The following is a 23,849-nucleotide window of genomic DNA, read 5'->3' as shown; positions in this document are numbered from 1 at the left end:
AGTCACTTAGGCAGGGATTTATAACAATGTTACTTAAGGAGGTACATGTCGTTTACATCATCATAATGGCTGACTTCCTTTTAAAATGTGGATGAAAATATAGATATCAGCAATATTTGTCTATTCATTTCAAATCTTATTGCCCAGCTGAGTAGCTCAGTACGTTAGAACACCATCTGCTGAACTGTAGATCGTGGGTTCAGTTCAAGCAGGGGTTTTAAATTTTTTTCCAGATTACTTTCTACTAAAACTGCAATTTTTGACAATTTTGAATTTCAAAATATTGTTGTACATATCCTCTACTTTTCATCCATATCAAATTTCTCTGGTGCAGCATACCTCCTTAACTTGTGTGATTGAAACTCTAGTGCATTGACACTATATATATAGGTTACTGACTAGCCATTAATAGTTACTACTGACTAGCTATTGTTTGATACTGGTCCGCGATATCTACAACTGTTCTAATGGCATTTCACTCACTCTCTCTCTACACACATCTTAGAATTTAATCTGACAGGTGCTCTCAGTATTAAAGTAAACCTATCAATTGAAATTGCAAAATGTATATGCAGTAGTTTTTTATGCTCTAGTCTTATTCATATATGAACTCACAGATACTATTTTGGTCCCTTACCTTACATCTACAGATAGAACTATTACCTTCTATGAACTCAGATAATATTTTGGTCCCTTACCTTACATCTACAGATAGAATTATTACCTTCATCAAGACTGGAGAGGTCATCCTTGCTGCCATCCTTGGCCCCTGTCTGTTCACTGTCTTTGTAACAGATCTACAGAAACAATCAGTATATCATCAAATCTTAATTCTACTGAATCTAGCACATACTTCAAACAAGTGCGACTCCTATATAGAAACAGTAAAATATCATATCACTGGTAGGTAGAATATTACAGTCCACCCTTGAGTTTTAGTTTCGCTAATTTACAATTACAATGTGACATGATGCTGGGATTTCCTTACCCCTGGTATGAATGCCTTCAGATCTGGCAGAGTTTCATAGAAAGATCTGGCATCTTCATCCTCAAACAGAGTACTGTCCCCTGTATATTGGAACTATAAAAAAAATAATAATAAAAAAAATTACATGACCTTTTGATGCATGTATAATCAGCATGCTTTGTGAAAAACACAGGAACATTTGAGATTTTATACCAAACAGCCTCATTTGAACTTTTAATATGCTGAAGAAAATAAAATTCTGACGAGATTAAAATCTGAAGAAAAGGAAGTATCCAAGCAATATAAATGGTAAAATCAAGCCCTTTCAATTTCCTATGTAATAAAAATAACATTGTCAATATATCCACAACAAATATTGAATTTTTGTACCCAATTGAACAGATGAACATTTGGTTTATTATCCATATATCAATAGATTTTATCTACTGAATTAACTTATGGGAAAGAACAGAGTTTGTTTAAAATTAGCATATTTACACATATTCAACAGTCATTATCTATACCACCAAGAATCTTTTTAACAAAAACTATACCATATAAAATGTAAACTAGCACAACTATAATCACTGCATGTATTATATTTACATTCCAGTCAATGTTTCAGGTCCCACATCTTATCCTGTTCGATTAGCAGTGAATTTAACAGAACATAATTATAACTAACATGTTGATGGTTTTCTTTATTTCTCAGTTAGAAGGAATGTATTATTGTCAATACCTCAGCACTAGTCTCTGGGTTAAAAATGTCAAATCCTGTGTCATCATCCCTTTTGATTTCTGAAATCAAAACCAAATTTAATACTAGGTTAACAATGCAGAAACGTGGATTTCTCTCTACATACGCTGTACAGGCTACAGGACTTGTATATTTAAATCTCTATAATTTCATTTGAGCTGACACAGCATGATGATATCAACAGTACTGTCATGTGACCTTACCATCCTCAGGTAACTCCGGTAAATCCTCATCCAGCAAGTCCTACAACGACAGGCGATATATTGACCACACATTATAAAAGACAGCCGTGATATATTGACCACACATTATAAAAGACAGCCATGATATATTGACCACACATTATAAAAGACAGGAAATATATTGACCACACATTATAAAAGACAGGTGATATATTGACCACACATTATAAAAGACAGCAGATATATTGATCACACATTATAAAAGACAGTCATGATAACAATGTTTTGCTTACAAAGTCTACCTGGTTATCATCTTAAATAAATTCCAAATTGACTGATAGGAAAATGATACTCACAGCAAACACTGCTGTGTTGGTCAGTAGTTTCTGGTAGGCTTGTAACATAGTGTCAAACTTTTCTTTTCTCTCGGAGCTCAGCTCTCCTTTGGTCTACAAAGGAGAAAACAATCAGAAATGCACACTGACTGCAAATCAATTCATGAATAAAACAACTTGTTTTAAATGGCAGGAAATTGATTTCAAAATAAATATTAATTTTGCATAATGCATTTACAAATTTTCTGATAGAATGTAGATACAGGTAAATTACCCTTCATCTTTTCACCCATTCCTTTACACAAAATTTCACAAAACTAGAGTTAACACAGAATCCACTATAAGATGTGCTTGTTTTGTTTATTACTGTAGAATGCAATTGTTTATGACCCATTGAATATTCATGTTTTGTTTATTACTGTATAATGCAATTGTTTATTATCCACTGAATATGCATGTTTTGTTTAATTGCTATATAATGGACCTGTTTTGATGACTCAGTGGTAATACCGTGAGCTTGTATTGTTGATTGGCTACAGAATGGGCTTATGTTATGTAATGACTATACAGTGGACCAGCCTTTTTTAATTAGCTAATGAATGTGCTTGCACTGTTTATCCACTGTAAAATAGGCCCGTTCTGTTCATTAGTTATGAATGAACCTGTTTTGTTAATTTGCTGTAGAATGGGAGTCCTGTTTATTAGTTATAGAATGGGCCAATGATTGGCTACAGAATGGACCTGTTTAGTTGATTGGCTATATATAGAATGGACCTGTTTAGTTGAGTGGCTGTAGAATGGATCTGTTTAGTTGATTGGCTATATAATGGATCTGTTTAGTTGACTGGCTATATATAGAATGGACCTGTTTAGTGGAGTGGCTGTATATAGAATGGACCTGTTTAGTTGATTGACTATATATAGAATGGACCTGTTTAGTTGATTGGCTATATATAGAATGGACCTGTTTAGTTGAGTGGCTATATATAGAATGGACCTGTTTAGTTGATTGTATATAGAATGGACCTGTTTTGTTGATTGGCTATATATAGAATGGACCTGTTTAGTTGATTGGCTATATATAGAATGGACCTGTTTAGTTGATTGGCTATATATAGAATGGACCTGTTTAGTTGATTGGCTGTAGAATGGACCTGTTTAGTTGATTGGCTGTAGAATGGACCTGTTTAGTTCATTGGCTATATATAGAATGGACCTGTTTAGTTGAGTGGCTATATATAGAATAGACCTGTTTAGTTGATTGGCTGTAGAATGGACCTGTTTAGTTGACTGGCTATATATAGAATGGACCTGTTTAGTGGAGTGGCTATATATGGAATGGACCTGTTTAGTTGAGTGGCTATATATAGAATGGACCTGTTTAGTTGATTGGCTATATATGGAATGGGCCTGTTTAGTTAAATGGCTATATATAGAATGGACCTGTTTAGTTGATTGGCTGTAGAATGGACCTGTTTAGTTGATTGGCTGTAGAATGGACCTGTTTAGTTGATTGGCTATATATAGAAAGGACCTGTTTAGTTGATTGGCTATAGAATGGACCTGTTTAGTTGAGTGGCTATATATAGAATGGACCTGTTTAGTTGATTGGCTATATATAGAATGGACCTGTTTAGTTGATTGGCTGTAGAATGGACCTGTTTTGTGGATAGACTATACAAGGGTCTGCTTTATTGACTATAGAATGGTCCAGTTATTCATTGGTTACACACTGTAGAACGCTCCTGTTTGGTTTATCACCTGTATAATGTGTACTTGTTTGGTTTTACAAGACACCTGTTTTGTATACTACCAACAGAATGCGCCTGACACTGCTTTAGTTATTTTTACCTGTAGAATGCACCTGACACTGCTTTAGTTAATTTTACCTGTAGAATGCACCTGACACTGCTTTAGTTATTTTTACCTGTAGAATGCACCTGACACTGCTTTAGTTATTTTTACCTGTAGAATGCACCTGACACTGCTTTAGTTAATTTTACCTGTAGAATGCACCTGACATTGCTTTAGTTAATTTTACCTGTAGAATGCGCCTGACACTGCTTTAGTTATTTTTACCTGTAGAATGCACCTGACACTGCTTTAGTTAATTTTACCTGTAGAATGCACCTGACACTGCTTTAGTTATTTTTACCTGTAGAATGCGCCTATTCTGTCTCTCAATATTCTTGAGTTCCTTGTGGTCCAATAGTAAATGTTTACACAGAGACTGATAGTAGTCACCCAGTAAGTTACGACATCCCTTCTGTCGCTCCCGAGGCAGCAGCTATAATGATTAAATAAAAGCAGCATTGTGTGCGATAGTGAATGTAAGAAACTTAAATCACCGACTACATGAATAAAATTGTAATATACCAATATTTGACTGTGTAAAATCACTATTTTTTTCAGTCTATCAGTTTTGCAGCATTATCAATCCCATGAATTTACATCTTTCATGAAAATTGAAAAGTAATTTTTCCCCAATTTACTATATTTACTATTAATTTAGCCCAGCCAAAATATAAGCATGTGATTTTACAGAATTTATAAAACAGAGCAATGTTTTACTCCAGTATTCATCAAGAATATACAGTAAAGACATGATTACAGCAAACACACTTGTAATGAATTCATGCTTACAACAAAGTGATTTCATTTCCTGTAGTTTTAAATCATAACTTATCGATATAATAAATTATGTTTATAATGAAATCAAATTTGTTTGTCCCCAGAACTTTCCTATAAGCGTGTTTTATTGTACATCAATGGTTCATGTTTAATAAACTCACAGTGCTGCGGGGAATTTCCACTCCATGTTTCTCTGCCAGCAGCCTATAAAAGTCAAAGTGATTTTTTTTTAATATTAACATTTTCTTAGGTAATTCTAGGAGCTTAGCAATTCTATTCTCAAAGATATGTACACATAGGCCTAAAAGCTTTATTCGGACACCAAAAATTGTTACAATACTTCAATTATCATTGACCCTATGCAACCTCCAACTGTTTGTTGTGAGAGAAAATATTAGCAGAATGTACAGAAATGTCATTAAAAAAGTTAAACACTACATATGCCATATTATATAACTTCCTTTAGTTCTCTTGCACTGCTTCAGGAGACAGTTTGTATAATCAGAATGTTGTATTTTCTCGTACTGCTTCAGAAGACAGTTTGTATAATCAGGTTGTTGTATATGAGGTTTGATACATGTAAATCTCCACCTACCTAATTTTTCTAGGCAGCAGTCCTGCATAGTCATCCCCACAGTGCTTACAAAAGCTGGTCAGTATGGTCAAATTGTTGTGTTCTTCTTTATCGTTGATGGTCAGCAAATTCAATTGACCAGCTAGTACATTCAGCCCATCCCTCAGATTAAACAGCCCCATGGACAGTAGCTCGGCATAAAATCTCAGGTCCACTCTGTACTTACTCGGGTTGCTTATCTGAGGAAAAATCAATCAGATGTAGTGTTTTGTTTTTAAAAATACAAAGATTATATAACTGAATTTGCATTCCAGATGTAATATTTTACAGATGATAATAATATCAGTTACAAGTAAGTCTTTGTAAAGCACATCATATCCTAACAACACGACCTTCACCTTGACTATTACATCTTAATTTGAAACGCCAAACAAGAGTGGCTAAAACCTAGTGTAACAAGGGATAAAAAAAAAAAAACACATGGCACGAGTGATTGATAGATTAGTATATTCACTCAGGAACTGCTTTTAAACAAAGGAAAATTAAGTTGTAAATGGACTTGGTCTGTTGCAATGTCTAATATTAGCGTATTATTTCATATTTACTCATTTAACTATATGAAAGGTGAAGGTAACGAACAGTGATCAATCTCATAACTCCTATAAGCAATATAAAATAGAGAGTTGGGTAAACACTGACCTCTGGACACACCAGAGGTGGGATCAGGTGCCTAGGAGGAGTAAGCATCCCCTATACACAAGTACATTTCATTTATCTGACACACGACTTCGTTCTTACAGCCTCAGGCTTTACCTTCTCATCTTTCTTGCTCAGTAGGTATTTCTGCCAGTTGTCCATCAGATAATTTGAGAATTCAGAGTACCTCTGATAGAAAAGGCAGCAGATGTGAGCCCCGCATGCGATGTCGGACATCTTCAGCTTCGCCTCTGTGATGGCTGCTGCCTGTAACACAAAACATTTCTGTGACAACATATCAGCTGGATTAAATCAAAATAACAAAATATATCATTCAAAGTGAATCGCTGCATAAAACAAATTGATATTCATTCCTGATCATCAGCAAAGTATTTGTTTAGAAAGCATGACTGGATGTATTGAATTACTAGTGTGTTAATAACAGAGCAGACTGCTCTCCATGGAATATGCTAGAGGCATTTCGCGGTACATTTCCACAGATTTTACATTCTGTAACAAAACCCTGCTAACTAATCTGGAATAACAAACTCACCGCCTCCCCGATGTACTTGTTGAGATTCAACCCATTAAAGTCTTTAGTCAAACTGTCTTTTTGGGACTCAGTTAAATTTTTCTGAAACAGAAAGATAATAAAACAGGTTAATAATAAAATCTTACATACACTGTATCCTTGAGGAGTTAATAAAATCAATGTCCTTATTTCAAAAACTTTTTGTCTGCTTTCTCTTATTTCATTTTTGATTAAGTAGTATTGTGCCAATTCAGTTTGTACACTTACAAGTTTTTTCACAAAGGCTGTGTTCTTTTTTAGACTGGAGTCCAGTCTACTGAAGAAGGACTCATCAGGGCGGTTTTCTAAAATCACAGAGAAAACATAAAATAAGTATAGATTCAACAAAATACTAAGGGACTATATCCCTGTCAAGTGAAAATCGGGTATAATCTACACTGAGAGACACTCCGCATTCTCTGATAAATCAGATAGATATAATTACATGGTAACCATTACCTTAATGTTTGTCTCATTCTGTACTGACCTGCTGCTTCTTGGTTCTTCTCTCGTAACTTTCTCTTGGTCTCGTATCTTTCTTGACATTCTTGTTGAAAATCTCTGACAGTTTTCTGTAGTGATAAAAAAATCAAATACATAATAAGCATACATTCATTTATTAACTGTTACAGAAACAATATGCACAGATTTATTTTCACTGGAGTTTGATTTTTTGCTAATACCATACTGCATTGAATATATCCCTACAATGACCTTACATGTATACGTATACAGTTATACACTATAGAATAGAAACCATGAATTGGTGAAACTGCTAGAAATTGAACATGGACTAGAAATTTTTAAAATTGCCATGATCAGAGTTAAAGCTCTATACAATATTCCTGACTTGCATGAGCCTGAAGTTAAGTTGTAAATGAACTTGAAATTCACTCTACACTTTTCAGAACTACATCTTATCTCCTGTATCACTCACAATTTCTTCCTCCAGCAATCGCTTCTTCTCTTCCTCTACTTTTCTCTGTCAAAAGAAACAAAATTATTTTTATTTATCATCAAAATTTATAAAGCGCACAATTTTACAAACAAAAATGCAATCAATGGCACTGTTAACATTGGTTAGTCCTTGAACTCATGCAGATATTTCTTGTATGCACCTGTACAAATTGATTGTACGCAAAATGAAAAAACCTCAGCCTTTTAAAAACACTTAGTAATAAAAAAGTATTTCAAAATAAGGTGTATGGGTGGACAGGCCTTCTTGCAGGAAAAATAAAGACGGACTTTAAGTATCATTTGGTTTTCCTACCTACAGTAGATTCCTAACTTTACATGGGTACTTATCGCGAAATAACTCATCGATGTCAAATTACATAATTCCGTGAGTGGTTTGTTGATCAAGAATTTTTATATATATTTTAGCAATATAAAAATATAAGAGGCCCATGGGCCATATCACTCACCTGATTCACCTTGACCAAGCTGTTACTCAGTTACATTTTTTAAAGATTTAAAAAAAAAAAATTAATAGTTCTATTCCCATGATCATATTAAAATGTACATTCATATTGGAGCTATGTGTATTTATATTTTGGCACCATTGGAACAGTCATATCTATGTTAATTTACGATCAATGTTAAAATGAAAAATACCATAATAATACTGTACTAATCCATGACTGTGCCAAACAATTCAGCACTTTCAACTGTGCTAAATCTTGAATACATTGAAATATGCATTTATATACTGTAAGACCTTGTTAATCCAGAATCCAAAAATGCAGACAACTTGGCATCTGGCAAAAATTCCCTGTGACCCTATATTCTGATTAGGGCTGTTCCAGAAATGATCAAATGAGGGGGTCGGGCGGCAAACGATATTTTTTTGTGTGGGTGGTCATATTTTTTCATATTTTATTTGGTCCGTGGTTGGACTGTTCAAAATTTTTTTTATTATGGGTAGTGGGTAGTTTCTATTGTTTTTTAATTTTGTGACACGTTGGTGTTGAGTTTTCAGAATATTTTCATTGTCGCTCTTGTCGTGTTGGTTACAAAACGTCAGAGGGAAAATTGAAAACGTGCTTTTGAAATGCTGCTTTCGAAATCGGAAGTAACATAGAACTATTCGAGTTGTCGCTCTTTGTAGCGCATAACTTTCTATTTCCATTATGGCACTCTTCAAATTAGAGGCGCGTTTAGTAGGGTCCCTTGGGATGTGATGGAGGTGAACTCTGTTCTGTAGATTATTACAGTTTACAGTGCATCGATTTTGGGAATATTTTGAAATCAATAGGTATTCCGTTTTCTAATAAAAATAGGCAAACACCTTGGTTGATTTATGTGAGGGTACCGATGCGTTATATTTATCAGTCAGTGTGATGGTGATATAGAGGCCTCCATTAGAAGACGAACGATTCGTGGAAAACATATCCATACCCATTTCATGATAATAGCATCGCTTGGACTCCCAATCTTTCCAACATTCCCGCCATAGATGCCTTTGATTGTTGATGTGACATCGTTTCTTCAGAACTACTGTGATACAATGTCGCACAGGCATTACCGCGTCATTGACTAATATGTTGACAGTGCTACCGTTTGAGCTAGCGCAGCTTCATAATTAAATGTACATATTTTGTAATGTTCATGCTTTGATCAGGTTCAATTTAAACAATATCTATTTGCAAAATACTCATTACATGAATTTCTCCCAGGGTTTTATATTAAAAATCATTAAAACATGTATACATGAATGTGAGTTAAATATTTTTATGCTATATAGTATACATGTGTATATACATTTTATTTCTGCTGCCTTCACTGTGACTTTGGTGCATGACCTGTTCTTAACTGTATGCTCTCAGTCTCTACTTTCCTTTTTTCTGCTCTCAATCTTTTCAAGTTACTAATTGTATGATAAAAATGCCCAAACCTTTCAAGTTTGTAAAACTATGTTTAAACAGCACTGTCTTTGAACACAAAAAGCATTTCAATATATCATGAAAATTTAAAAATAAATCGATAAATTCAACTATTTGGCATGTATATGCTCCCCCCCCCCCCCCCCCCCCCCCCCCCCCCAGAGAACCTATCTAATTAGAAAAATGAAATATGATAATCCCCTTGTAGCAATGGTATGTTCCAAAAGATTGTACATAATCCTAGTTGTAACACAATGAAGAAATATTTCAGCATTCACATATAATCATTGAATAAAATTGCAATATCATTGATTTCAGCCCCTCTCATGGAATGCTGTTGTTGTGAGGATACATTAATTAATATCAATTTACAAAAATAGAATTAATTAAGGATTTTTCAGTCGTTAATTTATTTAGCAAGTGGCATGGGGTTGGTTATCAGGGGGGGGGGGGGGGGGGGGGGGGGGGGTTGTCATCGTGGTTTGCATTACCGGACATGTTAAAAGGAAATGGATTGAAGCACTTGTTATTTTTAGTCGCAGGAAAAACCCAAAGATTTTTAAACAAGAGGCCCAAGGGCCTAGAATCGCTCTTCTGATAAATTGTACAACCCCACCATTTCTATTCTTAGCCTCTTAGTATTCTAAATCTTTAGTTAAATCCTAAGAATTCAAAAAAAGTAGGTCAATGTGACCTACTTTTTGGTTTACACATTTTGAGAACCCAAGAAATATCAACTGACAAAGTTTGATGATTTTAAGCCAATTACTATCTGAATATTGAAATATAGCTGTCAAATTCCAATCGTAGGTCATGGTGACCTACTTTCTGGTCAGCGAACTCCGAACATGCAAGACCCTTCAACTGACAAAGTTTGATGACTGTAGGTCAAATAGTATCTGAAATATATAAATATAGCTGTCCAATTCCAAAAGTAGGTCAAGGTGACCTACTTTTTGATCAACACCCTTTGAACATGCAAGACGCATCAACTGACAAAGTTTGATGACTGTAGGTCAAATAGTATCTGAAATATATAAATATAGGTGTCCAATTCCAAAAGTAGGTCAAGTTGACCTACTTTTTGGTTGAAACCCTTCGAACATGCAAGACCCATCAACTGACAAAGTTTGATGACTGTAGGTCAAATAGTATTTGAAATATATAAATATAGCCGTCAAATTCCAAAAGTAGGTCAAGGTGACCTACTTTTTGGTCGACACACTCCATTGACTCAAGATGCATCAACTGTCAAAGTTTGATGATTGTAGGTCAATTAGTGACTGAAATATATAAATATAACTGTCAAATGCCAAAAGTAGGTCACAGTGACCTACTTTTTGGTCGATACACTCCGAAGACTCAAGATGCATCAACTGACAAAGTTTGATGATTGTAGGTCAAATAGTGTCTGAAATATAGTAATTTAGCTGTCAAATACCAAAAGTAGGTCACGGTGACCTACTTTTTGGTTGACACAAACCGAAGACTGACGACGCATCAACTGACAAAGTTTGATGATCCTAGGTTTTACAGTGCCCAAAATATGCATCTAAAATTGAAAATGTGAAATTTGAATATCTGCAAAATTCAAAAAGTAGGTCACTGTGACCTACTTTTTTATAAATATGTTTCAAGGCCTCAAGATGCATCAACTTACAAGATTTGATGATTCTATACCTCTCGGTATTTGAAATAACAACTTAAAATATATCTATAAATGATAAGCCATAAAATTCAGAAAGTAGGTCACGGTGACCTATTTTTCAGTTGACGCATTTCAAGGTCCCATGATCCACCAACTGACAAGTTTTGATGATCATAGGCTTCAAAGTGTCCAAGATATGCATCAAAATTAATTTTAAAATAAATACCTGCAAAATTCAAAAAGTAGGTCACCGTGACCTACTTTTGAGACAACTTGACACAAGGTCCTAAGATGCATCAACTGTCAAAATTTGATGATCCTAGTCCTTATAATGACTAAAATATCTAAGATTTAAGGAATTTAAAAAAAATTTAAATTTAGGTCAACTTTGAAGTGACCTTGAGACCATGCCCTTTGCCCCAGGGTAATGCCTTGAACAATTTTTAATCTACAACATATTCTCATCCTTATGTGTAAGTTTGGTGATAATCTGCCCTGTGGTTCTTGAGAAGAAGATTTTTTAGCAACCACTACTTTTGTTTGTATTTTCCTGATTATCTCCCCTTGTTAAAGGGTCACATCCCTTTATTTAGTATGTATGAAAGCCCTTGGGCCAATGATACCCTGTAACAAATTTGAAAAAAATTGGCCAAGGGGTTCTTGAGTTATAGCCCTTTTTCTAAAAAGTTTACGCACACCGCACAAATGACCATAGCATTAGCTCTTTGAGCCTTTGGCTCAGAAGAGCTAAAAATGTTTTCAATCCGATCGATTTTTTGTAATTTTTCCAATTGCACAAATTCAGTAGCTGTGATCCCTCACATATTCTAACAATTTTTAAGAAGTTAGTCTCCCTATTTATTTGTTGTTGTTAGAATAAATTCCTATTGAGAATTTAATCGATTATGTATGCCTAATGTTCACATAATAATAATGTCCCGGTAGTATGACTTTTAACAAGTACGTATTTAGATCCGCCACTGTCTGCCTTATTATGACGTACGTCAAAACGTAGACATGACGTCACACATCATCTTAGCCTGCCTTTCATAAACATTGCACTCCATTAAACATTTCGCCTAATGGTGAACTAAATTTTGGATCTAGGAGGCCACAAGATTAGGATAATATTCCGCGTAAATTCACAATCATATTCCAAGGTGTGACTTAGCGAGATCTCAGCCATTTTTGACAAAGGCCTTCTGGGATTGGCGTCAAAAAATTTTCCTTGTTAGAGGTTGAGATTTAGCTCGGATTATTTCCCGCGCTCTAGTCATTAGAGCTCGCTGTATGAGCCAGCGCTTCACACTAGCTCGCTGCGCAAATGTTTGTCCCGAAAACCTTGTGAGATTTGTACTGTTTTCATTTTTTAAATTTTTAATTAGATGGGTCATTGTAAAATGAGTTTTATCAATTTGATGGGTCATGTGACAATTTTTTATTTTTTTTTTTATGGGTGCTTGGTATATACAAAAGGTGCCTCCCTACTCCCCCCCAATGTATTTATTTCTGGAATAGCCCTTAGATCATTAGAATGCTTCAATATCATCCAGTTGATTCGCCGTGTAAAGTGAGGCTCAATTGCTCAGTACCTTCTCCTCCTCCTCTTTTCTGATCCGCTCCTCTTCGATCTTCTTAGCCTCCTCCTCTGCTTTCCTCTTCTTCTCATCCTCGTTCTGCCACTGCTCCTCTAGCTCTGCAGCAGACTTCAACTCCTTACTCACTGATGATTTCTTGTCATCTCTTTTATCTCCCTTTTCTTCAGATGATCTCTCATCTTTACCACTGTCAAACAACACACAATGCTTTCAGATTATCTTACTTTTGCTATTCCAAATTAAAAAATTTTGTTTTAAGCTGGATTCATAGTGTTTCTAACTTAGTCCTGATCTGCTAAATATTGCCTGATAGTGACAAAAGTAAACATCCCTCTAATGTTTAACTCTTTATTCTACTTCAATGTAGTTCTGAGGAATTTCCATCATTTCTCATTTGACAGCTTTCTTACGTTCGTTTTCCAGCCCTGTCTGTAGTAGCCCCCTTGGCTGCTGGTTTAGGTGGTCCTCTGTCCCCTCTTTGAGACCACTTATCTCCCTTAGCTCCACTGCTGGACCTAGAGTCACTCCCCCGTTTGGAGTTCCCTCCCCGATCAGAATATCCAGACTCACTTTGACTCTTGCCCACTCCTAAACCAAAGCAAAGAGAAAAGAGACATATTTCTATACATATACAAAATATGTACTCCATTCACATGAGAAAACTAAAATGAATCCATCATTTATTGGATTTTATTGAAATGTCCCTTTCTAATAATTTTATGCAATTTTTTTCTAAAATTGTCAAATCTAACTTATTAGCATAATATAACAAAACATATAAGTCTACAACATATCAGTGACAGAAAAGCAGAATTAATCAAATAAGTATGAAACTTTATCAATATAAAACATTCACTTATGATTGCAGGAAAACAAAAATACATGCTTTAATATGTACATGAAACCTATCCATTTTCAAAACTTTTTAATGCATGATAATCCAATAACATCTTCATTTTCATTTAAGTTGCAATGGTTACCTCTTTTGGCATCAAATCCTGAGGTTCCGCCTTTAGAAGATGGAGAGGCTTTGTAGGCAGGCTTTGAAGGTCTGTCATCATAACGTCTGGATGTATCCAATCGGGACTTTCCTACAAGATATGGAATACCTAATATACATGCCGCAATTCCTGGACCCAGTTGCACGAAGTTTACCGTAGTTACCTTCAACTGACGGTTAACTTGTCATTAATTCCTACATGCAGTGTTAACTGTCAGTTAAACTTCCGTCATATTTCATGCAACTGGGCTCTGGTATAATAAAGACTTTTACTTATGCTCAAAAAGCAATGGTTTTCTTGTATGAGATCTAATAAACAGAATAAAGATTTAGTTACATAGTACTACCATTATTGTCTCAATGTGGTATATCTAAGCAGCATAAAGCAAACATATCATGAACATTATAGATAAAATATGTCTACATGTATGTGTGATAGAGTGTGTGCATATAAAACATACGTCAAAAGATGTTAATAATTTATTATCCTTTAATTCCCATTTAAAAATCTGAATTAAAAAATAAAAGATATACTGTATACCATGAAACTTCTCTAAACCGGCCGGCTCTCGATCCGAAAAAAAAAAGGCCAGTTTAGAGGGGTGGCCGGTTTACCAAGAAATTAGCAATTAGAGACATTTTATCTCTCACAAAGTAGGTACTGTTCACTTTGATCTGGTTATCTATGATCAATTATCAGTGGAGATCAAACTAGTAAGCTTGTATCTACAGATAATTATTACAAGAAATATTCTCACTGAAATCAACTAATTTTAAACTGAAAATCTATAGCAGGATACATAAAGAAAACACTGAGGCCTATAATTGGAATTTCTCTTACCTATAAACATTCAGTTTATACATCCATTGCTTATGTCATTAACAAATTTGTTTTGACGTTTTTGAAAAGTACATGCAGTAGTAAATATGAAATTGTACAGCGTTACCTTAGTATATCGCCACCCCTGCATACCGCCACCGAAATATGTAGAACGGATTTCCATACAAGCTAAAAACCCGAAATAACACCAATTTTGTCTATCTGCCATCCAAGTACAAAAGTTCAAATTGCCTTTCTAAATCCCCAGATAACAATGCCAATGACCAGGGATCAGAAGCCCTAATCATACATATTTTTAATTGGTCTGCTGTGTTGAATCAGAGTGAAACTAAATTTAGTATGTGTCATGAAAACAGGTAAGCATACAGTGTAGGTAATTGCAATAATAACTTGAACATACTCAATTCAAAATTGTCTTTGCATTGTCCAGTAGTATTGCCAAAGCAGGAACCATGGAGAAATGATACTACTATCAGCTGCAAACTTCGACCAATGTCCGTTTGCACACAAATCAAATCTCTGCTATCAACTGCTCTAAATTTTGTGTACCATGAGATTATTGTGTGTACTATTTATGTGTATGACATCATATTTCTATGTTCCAGAAAAAAAGTTGCAGCCATAACATGTGTGTGTGTCAACAGCTCAACCTATTCAGTCAACATAGAAACTGCCATGCACAAATGAAAGTGTTGTAGATTTACTTAGTAATATGTGTTTTACACATGCACAGAATAATTATGTATTTTTTAGCAAAGTTTTAAGAAGTAAAGCAAAATAATTTCATGCATATATATTATTACTACAGTAACTTGATCCGAAGAGTCGGATCACGTCGAGTTGACAGGCGTGGATCATCAGATCACACGAGACGCGAAGCGTCGAGTTTGATCTGATGATCCGCGCCTGTCAACGAGACGTGATGTGACTCTTCGGATCAAGTTACTGTAGTAATGATAAATTTATTATATACCCCCTTTTGCCTTTTAAATCCACATTTATAAGATACTAAATGCAATCCAAATTATCAAAAACACAGACATACCATGAAAATATGTTTTGTGTACGCAGTTTTGTTTGTGACGCGGTCAATATTTTCCACAAATAACGTTGATGCATTGTGACGTCATTGTGACGGCATCGGTTTCAGAGGATACTGGTACGGAATCAGAAAACCACAGTGTGGTGATCCGGAAAACCGGATCACACGCTGTGAAATCCACAGTATCAACGAACGATACATTGATGGGTATATAATAAAAATACATATTGTGTCATGTGGATGACAATAAAAGGATGATAATTTATCAATTGATCAACCCCATTTTCTCAAATCAATGAACTAAAATGACCAAACTCTCCATAATGCCACTCTCGATATTATAATAGGCTGGGACAAAAGCTGGCAATATAAAGAGGTAACACTGTGATTTGAGTATTTCTTTGGAATTCTAAGTCTATGTAAACCATGAAAATTAATTTATCTTTTGATAATTATCATTATCAATCATGGGTTTGTTCTTTATTCACTTCCGCTTACATCCATACATTAGTATGGTGCAACAATATGGCATTAGATACTGTATTCATTCAATATGTCCAATATCTGTTAATTGCATTTCATACAGAATTTGGAAGGGTCACTTGGATTAGCCAAGTGTCACTTAACACCCTTGACAGCACAGGTAAACCATGATGTGGAAATTAAAGAGGCCACTTGTGTTTTTCACACCTCCTGTTGATAATTTCCCACCTGTAGGTCAGACATTTTTCACACCCAGTCAAATTTTTAGGTTTCCAAATGATGGCTGGCTTAATAAGGGTAAATTACATGTTTGTTAACAAATGTTCTTTAAAAGGGTGTCTGTTTATCAGGGGTGACCAGTTTCATAAGAATTTCTTTTTAAGGAAATGTTAAGATTTCTGCAGGGACTTTGAAAATCGGCTGATAATCAGGGAGAACCGGTTTTCTGAGGGGGGCGATTTGGAGAAGTTTCACTGTATATATACACATCACATTCCTTAGTTTAACACTTCACGCTTATCAATGATAACTTAGATAACCATTGTTACGATAATGATCTACACATTTGTACATATTACACTAGTATGCCAGCATAGTTAATTCTCATCAGATCTAATCACCTGAGGCTGGTCTGTCAAATGACCTCTGTGAGGCACCACTGGCTGAGGATTTCTCGGTGTTTTTCGGTTTGCTTGATGAAACTTTGTCACTAGGTTCCTGAGAATCACTCATGTCAAGAGCTGTTCTTTGATGAGCCTACAAACCATAACACAATAACACTGATTTATATCAGACTGTGACAACACAATAACACTGATTTATATCAGACTGTGACAACACAATAACACTGATTTATATCAGACTGTGACAACACAATAACACTGATTTATATCAGACTGTGACAACACAATAACACTGATTTATATCAGACTGTGACAACACAATAACACTGATTTAGATCAGACTGTGACAACACAATAACACTGATTTATATCAGACTGTGACGACACAATAACACTGATTTATATCAGACTGTGACAACACAATAACACTGATTTATATCAGACTGTGATGACACAATAACACTGATTTATATCAGACTGTGATGACACAATAACACTGATTTATATCAGACTGTGACAACACAATAACACTGATTTATATCAGACTGTGATGACACAATAACACTGATTTATATCAGACTGTGATGACACAATAACACTGATTTATATCAGACTGTGATGACACAATAACACTGATTTATATCAGACTGTGACAACACAATAACACTGATTTATATCAGACTGTAATATTAAACACAATAACACTGATTTATATCAGACTGTAATATTAAACACAATAACACTGATTTAGATCAGACTGTGACAACACAATAACACTGATTTATATCAGACTGTGACAACACAATAACACTGATTTATATCAGACTGTGATGACACAATAACACTGATTTATATCAGACTGTGATGACACAATAACACTGATTTATATCAGACTGTGACAACACAATAACACTGATTTATATCAGACTGTGATGACACAATAACACTGATTTATATCAGACTGTGATGACATAATAACACTGATTTATATCAGACTGTGATGACACAATAACACTGATTTATATCAGACTGTGACAACACAATAACACTGATTTATATCAGACTGTAATATTAAACACAATAACACTGATTTATATCAGACTGTAATATTAAACACAATAACACTGATTTAGATCAGACTGTGACAACACAATAACACTGATTTATATCAGACTGTGACAACACAATAACACTGATTTATATCAGACTGTGATGACACAATAACACTGATTTATATCAGACTGTGATAACACAATAACACTGATTTATATCAGACTGTGACAACACAATAACACTGATTTAGATCAGACTGTGACGACACAATAACACTGATTTATATCAGACTGTGATGACACAATAACACTGATTTATATCATACTGTGATGACACAATAACACTGATTTATATCAGACTGTGATGACACAATAACACTGATTTATATCAGACTGTGATGACACAATAACACTGATTTATATCAGACTGTGACAACACAATAACACTGATTTATATCAGACTGTGATGACACAATAACACTGATTTATATCAGACTGTGACAACACAATAACACTGATTTATATCAGACTGTAATATTAAACACAATAACACTGATTTATATCAGACTGTAATATTAAACACAATAACACTGATTTAGATCAGACTGTGACAACACAATAACACTGATTTATATCAGACTGTGACAACACAATAACACTGATTTATATCAGACTGTGATGACACAATAACACTGATTTATATCAGACTGTGATGACACAATAACACTGATTTATATCAGACTGTGACAACACAATAACACTGATTTATATCAGACTGTGATGACACAATAACACTGATTTATATCAGACTGTGATGACACAATAACACTGATTTATATCAGACTGTGATGACACAATAACACTGATTTATATCAGACTGTGACAACACAATAACACTGATTTATATCAGACTGTAATATTAAACACAATAACACTGATTTATATCAGACTGTAATATTAAACACAATAACACTGATTTAGATCAGACTGTGACAACACAATAACACTGATTTAGATCAGACTGTGACAACACAATAACACTGATTTATATCAGACTGTGATGACACAATAACACTGATTTATATCAGACTGTGACAACACAATAACACTGATTTATATCAGACTGTGACAACACAATAACACTGATTTATATCAGACTGTAATATTAAACACAATAACACTGATTTATATCAGACTGTGATGACACAATAACACTGATTTATATCAGACTGTGACAACACAATAACACTGATTTATATCAGACTGTGACAACACAATAACACTGATTTATATCAGACTGTGATAACACAATAACACTGATTTATATCAGACTGTGACAACACAATAACACTGATTTATATCAGACTGTGACAACACAATAACACTGATTTTTATCAGACTGTGATGACACAATAACACTGATTTAGATCAGACTGTGACAACACAATAACACTGATTTAGATCAGACTGTGACAACACAATAACACTGATTTATATCAGACTGTGATGACACAATAACACTGATTTATATCAGACTGTGATGACACAATAACACTGATTTATATCAGACTGTGACAACACAATAACACTGATTTATATCAGACTGTGATGACACAATAACACTGATTTAGATCAGACTGTGATGACACAATAACACTGATTTAGATCAGACTGTGATGACACAATAACACTGATTTATATCAGACTGTAATATTAAACACAATAACACTGATTTATATCAGACTGTGACAACACAATAACACTGATTTATATCAGACTGTGACAACACAATAACACTGATTTATATCAGACTGTGATAACACAATAACACTGATTTATATCAGACTGTGACAACACAATAACACTGATTTATATCAGACTGTGACAACACAATAACACTGATTTATATCAGACTGTGACAACACAATAACACTGATTTATATCAGACTGTGATGACACAATAACACTGATTTATATCAGACTGTGACAACACAATAACACTGATTTATATCAGACTGTGATGACACAATAACACTGATTTAGATCAGACTGTGATGACACAATAACACTGATTTAGATCAGACTGTGACAACACAATAACTGATTTAGATCAGACTGTGACAACACAATAACACTGATTTATATCAGACTATGACAACACAATAACACTGATTTATATCAGACTATGACAACACAATAACACTGATTTATATCAGACTGTGACAACACAATAACACTGATTTATATCAGACTGTGACAACACATTCAATAAAATTGATTTAAATAACATGAATCAGGAACAAGACCACCACTAACCACATGGTTATACCGGTATGTTGTGTAAAACAAAGATCTTTATCATATCATAACCAGAACGACTAAAATCTTACAAATTTTCTTTAGTTTTGTTCTGATTTGGTAAAATTTGTATGCTTAGATGGCTTTGCATGTATGACAAAATTGTAATCAATCTTCAAATGAAAAAAATAACAATGTCCAAATGAGACTACATATGTATATTAACATTTCCTGTGTGGCTTACTTCTATTGGACCATATTTCAAACATGTTGTGAAAGCGAAAGTTACACCAGTCTCACATTTACAGTATAGCTCATGGGTCATGAGAGAAAAATGTACACATATTTCAATCATTTATAAAAGAAATTAGTTGGTATAAAATTACTTTATATGGGCATTATCATGTTATTTGATTCGCAATAAAGTGTTAGAGTTATTTGCTCTTTAAATTTGGTTTATTCCGTTAAATTACTATAGGAATATGTAAATTTTCAAACATTCAGCAGAATAAACTGTATATTAAAGATCTGCGAATCAAATAACATGATTATAAAATGAGTTCAAATTATGGTCACTCCTGATAATTTAATCTAATAAAACATATTTGACAAATGATTTTAAAAAAATTGAAAAATCACAAGACCTTCTGAGTAAACATGTAGTTCATTAACTGCATAAAAGTAACAAAAGATGAAGACTTAGATATTTTTTGTCAACATAGAATCATTCCATATATACTAATGACAAATACAGCCACCTGCCAAAAGTTTATAGACAAAATGGCGGATCTAAATTCCAACTTCACGGAAGTGGCTTGTTTTTTCTTTTGTAAATTCTATATATAGATAACGGGGATTCCGTATGCATACCATATATAAGTACAGGGTCTTGTGTCGTCATATGTGACGTCATATGTTGGTATTTATTTGATGATCGTCTGATACAAGCTTCTGAATCTAGCTATGGGAAAGTCTAAGAATTTATCGCCAGCTGTGAAACAAATTGTCGTAGACAGTTACAGACAAACGGGAAATTATTCTGAAACTGCTAGGGTATTGAAAATGGACCGGAAAACCGTGTATGCTGTTGTAAAACGGTGTGAAATTCGAGGAAGTGCGGGAAATGCTAAAAATTCGGGACGCCCCAGAAAAATGGACGTTAGAGACGAGCGTCAACTATTGCGGCTTGTAAAATTTAACCGTACCACTCCATTAAAAGACATAACAGGACAATTTAATCAAGGTAGGCAAGTTCCCGTGTCTGAAAGATCAATTCATCGTTATTTGTCAAAAAATAAGTACCATCGACGTGTATGCAGGAAGAAAATTAGGATTCGGGAACAAAATAGGAAAAACCGTGTGGCATGGGCGAGAGGTAAACGACGGTGGACTGTTGACTATAACTGGTCAAAAGTGATCTTCTCTGATGAATGTAAAGTTGTTTTGGGACAAAACAATCGAGTTTATATTTGGAGAAAGGCAGGAGAAGAATGGTTACCAGCGTGCATCAGCCCCGGCGCACCACCGAAACCTGCTATGAGTTTAATGTTGTGGGGATGCATTACCTGGAATGGAGTTGGCACACTAACGGTGGTTAATGGCAACATTAATGCAAATAAATATATTGATATCCTTGAAGAACAATTGTGGCCGGTTGTAGTGAAAATTTTTCCTACTAACGATTACATATTTCAAGATGACAATGCCCCGGTTCACCGTGCCCGAATTGTACAAGAATATAAACAAATAAACAGAATTCCAGGTATGTTTTGGCCAGCACAGTCACCTGATGCAAATATAATTGAAAACATTTGGTTTCTGTTGAAAAATAAACTTAAACGCAGACTTTCTAATATAAACAATGTCACTGACTTGGAGAGAAATATAAATGACATCTGGATTAACATACCCGTTACTTACATACGGAACCTCTATCGATCCCTACCTATCAGAATGTTGAAAATGATCAGATCAAAGGGATATATAACAAAATACTGAGGTAAGATTTATTCTCTTTGTAATTTCATAGCCACTGAAAATCCGTATTACGTTGACGTTTAGACATTGACGTCCGCCATTTGTCTATAAACTTTTGGCAGTTGGCTGTACATGTATAACTTACTATAACTTACTTACAACTCTATCACGGTATCATTCTGATGATACAATATGCTTATCATACAGATTTGAGATCAATATGACTGATATATCACTGCTCAGTTGCACCTCTGTTTATCAAGTGAGTGATGTGGGGCAAAATTTGGTTACCATCATGGAACTAATCATAACTTGTCTCCAGAAAAGTGTATACTTCTATTATGAAAAACAGCCATTATTATCCTGAACAGTGGACCTCTCTAAGCTGATTTACCATATTAATGCATGTATCGTGCATGCTAGTATATTTGTATGTGGGTCTATTTATATAACACTCTCAGGTAAACCCGTTTCTTACCGTAACACACTTGTGTTATACATATTTCTACAAAAAATATGTAACCATGTAAATCTACGGATAATAAATAAATGAAATTGCGTTATAAAACGCCAGTATCATTCTATCTAAAAGCCCTAAAAAGTTTTATATTTCTTGGAAATTTATTAAAAATCAAAGGGTAAACATTGTATTTGCCATCAATCTTATTCTACTTTTCTCCATTTTGAATGTGAGAAAATTCGGTCGCTCACAATTTTTACGCACTATACGCTTACCCTTCTAATTACAGCTTTAAATTATCACATCACTTCATGAAAGCATTTCATACGATATCCGTCACCGAACACACTGCATTATTACTTGCAAGGAAATTTGATTAAATGTATTTTAACTTGTCCAACTTTCCGTTCGTTTCAAAACATGGCGTCTGCTACACGAATTATCTCTCGTTTCCGCTAGAGGGAGTAAAATAGCAGGAATTCGTACATAAAACAATTCGTACAATTGTAAATTTCAGGAATCGATAATTACCCTAGGGTTTTAATAGTGAGGCAATTAAAATAATGATCCTCACCCAAGGCTCATAACATTTATAATTAGGTAGAGGCCTTCCTCTCTATGTGACTATGCATATAGTTTTTCTTAGATGCAAGACTGTAGAGAAGATTTTAAAAAATTGGTCAAAATTTGGCAGTTTTTGTCACGCCTGTATGGCTTCTTGGGTGGAGGAATCCTGGAATTTACTAATTTTGTCACCCTTGTCCTAATTTGAAAAGAATTGGATTGACCGGTAGTTATCAATACGTTAAAAATATTCAATTGCTAACGCATGAAGGACAACACATGACGATAGACACAGGCTATAGCAATAGGTCACCTGTGTGACTCTGGTGACCCTAAAACATGTAAAAACCAATTAATATTAATCAAAATTTTGTAACTACAAAACGAAACTATAAATAATGTCAATTTGTGACAGTTTACTTTTGTATGCAAGTGATTTTTGATGGGTCGATCAATGTCTTTGCTATTCAATTTCATTTATACATACTGTCAGGTAAATGTTTTGACTGAACTGATATCCATGATTCTGATAATCTTGATTAAAATCAAACCCTTGAATCTGCTCTCGATCTGGTATGTCATTTCTCAAGAGCTGATCAAAGGTTTGATTTCAGTCAGATTGTGATGATTTTCATTATTACATATCTGATCATTTAAACTTCCAATTA

General features: G+C 34.4%; 1 protein-coding gene across 3 annotated transcripts in view; it reads right to left on the bottom strand.

Moving 5' to 3' along the window:
• The window catches only part of LOC125653394 (regulator of nonsense transcripts 2-like), a 60,802-nt gene extending 37,725 nt beyond the window's left edge, over positions 1-23,077 (bottom strand). The window contains exons 1-18 of one of the 3 annotated variants that reach the window (XM_048882833.2): positions 22,893-23,077; positions 16,828-16,963; positions 13,822-13,932; positions 13,252-13,429; positions 12,836-13,028; positions 7,651-7,695; positions 7,201-7,285; positions 6,942-7,018; positions 6,696-6,776; positions 6,260-6,409; positions 5,468-5,685; positions 5,034-5,076; positions 4,397-4,528; positions 2,263-2,355; positions 1,928-1,967; positions 1,707-1,765; positions 989-1,081; positions 725-797 (exon numbers count right to left, since the gene is read on the bottom strand). In XM_048882833.2, coding sequence (XP_048738790.2) covers positions 725-797; positions 989-1,081; positions 1,707-1,765; positions 1,928-1,967; positions 2,263-2,355; positions 4,397-4,528; positions 5,034-5,076; positions 5,468-5,685; positions 6,260-6,409; positions 6,696-6,776; positions 6,942-7,018; positions 7,201-7,285; positions 7,651-7,695; positions 12,836-13,028; positions 13,252-13,429; positions 13,822-13,932; positions 16,828-16,939 — 1,783 coding nt within the window. In that variant the 5' untranslated portion in view covers positions 16,940-16,963; positions 22,893-23,077. The remainder of the gene's footprint in view (positions 1-724; positions 798-988; positions 1,082-1,706; positions 1,766-1,927; positions 1,968-2,262; positions 2,356-4,396; positions 4,529-5,033; positions 5,077-5,467; positions 5,686-6,259; positions 6,410-6,695; positions 6,777-6,941; positions 7,019-7,200; positions 7,286-7,650; positions 7,696-12,835; positions 13,029-13,251; positions 13,430-13,821; positions 13,933-16,827; positions 16,964-22,892) is intronic. The other 2 variants (XM_048882835.2, XM_048882834.2) reach the window with 2 other exon arrangements.
• Positions 23,078-23,849: the final 772 nt, after the last annotated feature.

This window comes from Ostrea edulis, chromosome 7 (genome assembly GCF_947568905.1).
Source record: "Ostrea edulis chromosome 7, xbOstEdul1.1, whole genome shotgun sequence".
Lineage (NCBI taxonomy): Eukaryota > Metazoa > Mollusca > Bivalvia > Ostreida > Ostreidae > Ostrea > Ostrea edulis.
The sequence above is the reverse complement of the archived record's forward strand: the minus strand, read 5'-3'. Positions and strand labels throughout refer to the sequence as shown.